Below are 6,779 nucleotides of genomic sequence, written 5' to 3'. Positions count from 1 at the left end.
TGTAGCGCAGCCACATGTCAAGCATGGAGCGGCCCGGCGAGGTCCTGCGCGTGTCATCACGCGCGCTGGTGCGGAGCGCAGCGGCGCGCCCCCTAGTCGTCTTCGTATAAAACATATTTAAAAAAAAACTGTGCATATGTTCATAACACATTTTAACATATCCATAAGATAGTAATTGCATAATAAAATCTAAACACCATTTTTCAAAATTTTCAAATCAGGAGCTCTGACAAAACATTGCACCCGGGGAAATACATAATTAAACATAGTTTTAAAAATTGATCCTGGTCTCAGACTCTCAGCATTGTTTTTGGCATTCCACACCCATGCATTGCATGTTCAGTTTCGGTACTTGCAAAGGCATATGTATTCTTGAATAAACCTACTAGAATAATTGCAGTTCTCCCCCAAGTACAGAGGTGATGTTAATTGTGATTCCCATGTCTTTGGGATTCCCATGTTCCGATCTTTGGTCAGCTCGGAGTCTTGCCAGTTGGTATCTTGAAAGTTGTTTTGATTTCTACATGATTTTCTAGCAACCGTGGATCACTCTTATAACCATTGTTATTGGATTGTTTCTGAAAATATTATCACTGATCTGTGAAATGAATTTTCATTAAAATCTTCAAAGGACTGCTAGACTGCTACTTTCCCGTATCCTCTACAGAATGCCAAATCATTGTGTACTATACTATAAGACCATGATCTAAGGAATCTCTCTCTCCTTCTTTCTCTCTCTCTCTCTCTCTCTCTCTCTCTCTCTCTCTCTCTCTCTCTCTCTTCTGACTTGTGAAATAGGATAGAAGAGAACTACTAAAAGTAAGACCTCCAGGCCTTATCTACAACACAATGACCCTTTCGGCATCAGGTTGCTGCGTCCCCATTGGCATCCAAATGTTCGATACTACTCCACAGTCCACACTAGACCCATATGTGTTGTCACAAGAAGAGAGCGTTGGCCTTGGTCATATTGCCATTGCACATTTCCATGCCTATATAAGGACGCCCAAATTGCCCAAATGCAAGCAAGCAAGCACAGCTCACTAGCTAACTCAAAGCCTTCGACACAAGCATCACTCTTAGGCACTATTAACATAAGCTTTTCCAGAAAGCACTAGCAGTACATTTTTAGAGCAAGCCAATCTTTCGATGGACCGCGTAACGAAACTGGCAGGGCAGCGAGCGGTGGTGATTTTCAGCGTTAGCTCCTGCTGCATGTGCCATACGGTGATGCGCCTCTTCCGCGAGCTCGGGGTGAACCCCACGGTGGTGGAGCTGGACGAGGACCTCAGGGGTGAGGAGATGGCGCAGGCGTTGGCGAGGCTCCTGGGCCGCAACCCCGCCGTGCCGGCGGTGTTCATCGGCGGCAGGCTCACGGGGTCCACCGACAAGATCATGTCCTTGCACCTCAGCGGCAACCTCGTCCCGCTGCTCCGCAATGCAGGTGCACTCTGGGTGTAGTGTTCTGCATTCCCAGCGCTGGCACCAGGTGATGACGGAGAATAATGTATACATGCATACGTACGTGCTTTGTATCAGGCGATGAAGCATCAAGTGATTTGCTTGATGAGCAACCCAAACCAACAAAAAGAAAAGTATCAGGCGATGAAGGAGATTAACCGTACTAGTATGTACCCCATTAAGTCAAGGGGGTATGCAGGCCTTTTTTGCACTGCAATAATCTGTAGCGAGGGGGAAGTCCTGTTTGGATCAAATGTACTGTAAGTCTGTAATACTAAAACATCTCCTGGTAAATATTTGTCTTCAGCTGTATATTTTCGAGACTATGCAACAGAGCCATAGAGTATCTCCACCTGTTTGCATAAAAAGCAAGGAAAAAACTGTCGAGAAGTTTCCTTCCCTACACCCCATAATGTCTAAAAAGCTTTCAGCATCCCTATTTTTTTATGGAGCAGCGGACAGAGATTTTTTTTTTGAGGGAATACGGCACTTTATTGATCACAGAAAATCATTACAAAGAGTCTCCCACAAAATTGACATAAGCCAGCGAGTGACGGTTCCCCACCACCTTCTTCCGGTGCAACAGAACGTGCATGCAACGGATAGCGGGGACGCGTAAGCAAGAGAACCATTGAGCACACGTGTAATGCTAAACATGGTCTTCTTTGTTACTCACTCGCTGAGCTGACATCCATATCCTCCTCCTCGGACTCGGCCACCTCAACATGGCCCATATGGCTCTTGTCAGCTCATCCATCAAGAAGGATGCTTACACACACCTATATAGTGGTTTTTTTCCTAGTCTACATCACCCGCTCCTTTTCCTTGTTGCTCTCATGGTCAACTTGTCCCTATCGGCTCAATAGATAGAACTATTACCTTACATTTGACCAAGTGAAATTTGATTTCCAACTCCTAGCAAGTATATGACTTCTTTGAGCACTAGGTCAACATAATTTGGATCTTGACATCTCCGCAATGTACCACAATGTATCAAGGCATGCCGCCTTCTTTCGTAGACATGTCAAAATTCACGAGACTTGTAGAAAGAGAACTACTCTTTGTTAGGCGTCAGATGATAAGATGTTGCTTAATTGTGTGCTCACACTTCATCGAACAATTCACTTGATAGATCTGGAATATCACCAACAAAATTACTGTTCGAGAATGATGCCACATTAGTAGTATCACCAATCTTCTTCCACGTTGGACAATGCCTCCTTATATATCAAAATCATCACAATTAAAACTTTCAGGCCATATCTTCATCTTATCGAATTTCAGTTGATCACTAGGTTCGCTCCTTTACTTTCACCATCACATTTTACAACACTTATCTTACCTCGTTGATCATAAGATAACAATATCATAGTAACTGATGGGATTCTGGCCACAAGTAAAATAACTAACCAAATTTTTGTATCGTAACGAAGTCAGTAGGAGTATGTAACTATCGTTATTTTCCACCTTGACCTCAAGCTGACCTAAGTCCGAGGACACCTGGTTGAACAAATTGATGTGCTCAGTAAGGTATTTCCCTTCCTTCGCCTTCAGCCCTTACGTCTCTTGTTTCTGGTATAACTTATTGGGTGTATTTTTGTGGAAGAATTGTATTCCAAATTTGCCCATATTTGTGCCGTTGGTTGCTCGTCTAACACCTGATACAAGACCTAATCAGATTATTTGAAATGGGAGCATCGCCCTAGCCTCTACATCGAAACGACACACATGGTTTTTGTAGTATTGCAAGGTTCACATCATAGAGTTTACATAATAAGCATCACATAGAGTTGCAGCAAAATGAGCCATCCAAACATAGAATACAAATAGCATATATACATCATGTATTTGTCTAGAATGCTAACAAAAACCCTGGCTGAAGATAGCATGTATGACCACCATCAAACGATTGCACCCAGTATTCATAAGCTCCGTATTCACTAGCAAGAAATTTGGTTTTGCCATTCTATTAAATACAACATCATTAGGACAGTTCCAAATTACCCATACTAAAGAACAAACTCCCACACGATTTTGAGCATTAATTTTCTTATCAGTCCCATTTAGCCAATTTCTAAACATATTTGAGACATTAGCGGGGGAGGAATGTTGTATGTAAAGTGTACGACTCTCCAAACAAGGCGAGCAAAAGAGCATGAAACAAAGAAGTGGTTAATTGTCTACTAATAATCACAGAACACACATTTTTACAAGACCTAATCAGATAGACACAACTATATGCTCCTAGCTGGAATCCATCCAGGTAGCCTTTGCAGCATTAACTTTTATTGTCTTCGGGCATACCTGATGTCCCACCAAGTCCTTGGCTCTGGATACCGAAAGTGATGTTCTATGTTCTATCAAAAAAATTCATTTCTAACCTGGTTGAGGTGGCCATGTCTGCTCTCACCCGTCTAATATACCTCGCAGCATGATCATACTTCTATGTGCAAACTTGGGCTTCTTCGGTCTCTTTGTATTCCTTGTTGTCCTCATCTCTAGCCTCAGCTAGACCACTGGTAGGGGCGCTCCTTAAATCTATAAGCCCGAGCGCCTCCTCGGGACTCCTTCTATTTGCCTAGAGAAGTGCTCTGAAGAATGTCCAATGCTCTCCTCCGAATAGATGCTCCATGAAGTCCATTTGTGTTGGGAAACGTGCCATGCTATGCTAGCACAAACTAAAATGTTATACTATGCAACAAAATGAACAATTCTTAGGATTTAGACCACGGGATTACCACTAGATGCGCAATTTCCGAATTCGTTGAAGCGCTTCAGAGCATTGTAGTTCTTCCTCGTCAAATCCCTTGAACAACTCATTCCATATCACGAACAATTCACCGAGCGTTGTACACACAATGCATCTACAGTACCCACATGTTGAGGGAAGGACATCGGACCTTAGATTGCTAGATCCATTTGCATGACATCGGAATGTAGTGTAGCTAGGGTTTCCAACACCAATTTTCATTGAAATGTCTTTCCATTTGTGACCTACAAAATCAATAGAAGAATAAAAATCATTTGTTTTCTTTTCTAGATTCAAATTTTGCGAATGAATTCCACTTTTTTACCCCATAATTATGCGTACGTGACACATGTTGCCCCATTTAATAAAAAATCTACGAAAATACCCCATCTAGGAAATTTTGAACATAGTATTGCCCCATTTTATTATTTTGCAAATTTTGTTAGACATCACCGCCATGTTAGCACCATGTAGCGTGGAAAAATCAATGTCCACCCTTTCCTTCAGCATCCCATTCCCCATTATCAGTCATAATATTTTTAAGGCTCGGTCCTCTTCTCACACCTTGCCCAGTGGATATACATAAGAAAGATGATCAAACAAATTTAAAAGGGGTAATCTATATAAATTTTCACTAGATGGGTTAATTAATGTCACAAATGCACAACTAGGAGGTAAAAGTGAAATACTCAAATTTATATACAAAAATAGAATATATTATTTTTAAAAACTGTTCAGATATTTAGAACATATTTTTCATTTATCCATGAAAAAATCGGAATTATTTGAAAGATCTAAAAACCATTTTCAAAGTTTCTGAATCCGGAGCTCACTAGATCTCAGGAGGCAAAACACTTCACCCGGTCGGGGGAATACATACTTAAATATAGTTCAAAAAAGAAAATCGATCCTGATCTCAGCTTTTTTTTTTTGCGGGGGTAGCTTTGTTTTTGGCATTCCACACCCATGCATTGCTTGTTTAACTTCGCTACACTGGTAGAAAAATGGCCTTCCGTCCAGCCCCATTAGTCGCCAAAATATAGGAACCGCGACAAAACATGCTGTCCTTGACAAATCCTACTAGAATAATTCCACTTCTCCCCCAATAATATCTTCCCTTTAGTACATGCTGTCAATTCTGATTCCCATGCATGTTCCGATCTTTGGATAACCCGAACATATATGTCAGCTCTGACTCTTGGAAGTTGGTATCTTGAAAGTTGTATTGATTTCTACATGATTTTCTTACAACCGTGGATCACTCTTTTTATTGGATTGTTTCTGAAAACATTATCACTGAACTGTGACAAGAATTTTCGTTAAAATCCTTAAAGGACTGCTACTTTCCCGTATCTCCTACAGAATGCCAAAACCTTGTGTACTATAAGACCATGACCTAAAGCATCTCTCTCTCTCTCTCTCTCTCTCTCTCTCTCTCTCTCTCTTCTGACTTGTGAAATAGGATAGAAGAGAACCACTAAAAGTAAGACCTCCAGGCCTTATCTACAACACAATGACCCTTTCGGCATCAAGTTTCTGCGTCGCCATTGGCATCCAAATATTCGATACTACTCCACACTAGACCCATATGTGTTGTCGCAAGAAGAGAGCGTTGGCCTTGGCCGTTATCCAAACTCCAGGAGGTTGGATTGCTGCGTGATCTCGTCTTGCCATTGCGCCTTTCCATGCCTATATAAGGAAGCCCCCAACGCCCTACTGCAAGCATCCAAGCACAGCTCAGTAACTACTAAGCTTTCCCAGCAAGCACTAGCAGTACATTCTTTTACAGCAAGCCAACCTTTCGATGGACCGGGTAACGAATCTGGCAAGGCAGCAAGCCGTGGTGATCTTCGGCAGGAGCTCTTGCTGCATGTGCCACACGGTGACGCGCCTCTTCTGCGAGCTCGGGGTCAACCCCACGGTGGTGGAGCTGGACGAAGACCCGAGTGGGGAGGAGATGACACAGGCGCTGGCAAGGCTCCTGGGCCGCAACCCCGCCGTGCCGGCCGTCTTCATCGGCGGCAGGCTCACGGGGTCCACCGACAGGGTCATGTCCCTGCACCTCAGCGGCAACCTCGTCCCGCTGCTCCGCAATGCAGGTGCACTCTGGGTGTAGTGCTTACTGAGTTGCTTGCGATGATGGAGAATAACGTATACATCCATGCATATATACGTGCTAGTACCGTGGCCCGTTAAGTAAAGGGATTATGCAGGCCATTTTTTCTTGCACTGCAATAATAACCTGTAGAGGGGTAATGCGTCGTGTATGGAACTTTTGGACTGTAATAGTGCTAAAACATCTCTGGTTTCAGTATCCTGCTACATATTTCTGTCTTCAACTGTATTGTGTCGAGACTATGCAGGAGCACCATATATGGAATAGAATATATGAAACCAATGTACAGAATATTAGCATGCATCTAATTCTTAACTTTCGCCCAACGACGTCACAAACTCTCAGTTGCAACTGGCCAATATGAATCCTTTCTTTTTTTTTTTTTGCGAATAGGACACTGGCATTAAAAGAAACACCGAACAGTACAAAGCAGCTCAAGAAAAACAAAAATTA

At 42.7% G+C, this 6,779-nt stretch overlaps 2 protein-coding genes across 2 annotated transcripts; both read left to right on the top strand.

Moving 5' to 3' along the window:
* The first annotated feature begins 1,004 nt into the window (after positions 1-1,004).
* On the top strand, positions 1,005-1,773 carry LOC124660519 (glutaredoxin-C1-like). Its single transcript, XM_047198339.1, has one exon. It carries the CDS (start codon positions 1,150-1,152, stop codon positions 1,459-1,461), a length of 312 nt encoding a protein of 103 aa, XP_047054295.1. The 5' UTR covers positions 1,005-1,149; the 3' UTR covers positions 1,462-1,773.
* Positions 1,774-5,920: 4,147 nt separating this feature from the next.
* On the top strand, positions 5,921-6,532 carry LOC124660664 (glutaredoxin-C1-like). The gene has a single exon (XM_047198488.1). It carries the CDS (start codon positions 6,015-6,017, stop codon positions 6,324-6,326), a length of 312 nt encoding a protein of 103 aa, XP_047054444.1. The 5' UTR covers positions 5,921-6,014; the 3' UTR covers positions 6,327-6,532.
* The last annotated feature ends 247 nt before the right edge of the window (positions 6,533-6,779 follow it).

This window comes from Lolium rigidum, chromosome 6, assembly GCF_022539505.1.
Source record: "Lolium rigidum isolate FL_2022 chromosome 6, APGP_CSIRO_Lrig_0.1, whole genome shotgun sequence".
NCBI lineage: Eukaryota > Viridiplantae > Streptophyta > Magnoliopsida > Poales > Poaceae > Lolium > Lolium rigidum.
The sequence above is the reverse complement of the archived record's forward strand: the minus strand, read 5'-3'. Positions and strand labels throughout refer to the sequence as shown.

What these genes read in the sequence shown, in the direction of transcription:
- LOC124660664 (XM_047198488.1), top strand. Translation starts at nt 6,015, where the DNA reads ATGGACCGGGTAACGAATCTGGCAAGGCAGCAAGCCGTGGTGATCTTC.
- LOC124660519 (XM_047198339.1), top strand. Translation starts at nt 1,150, where the DNA reads ATGGACCGCGTAACGAAACTGGCAGGGCAGCGAGCGGTGGTGATTTTC.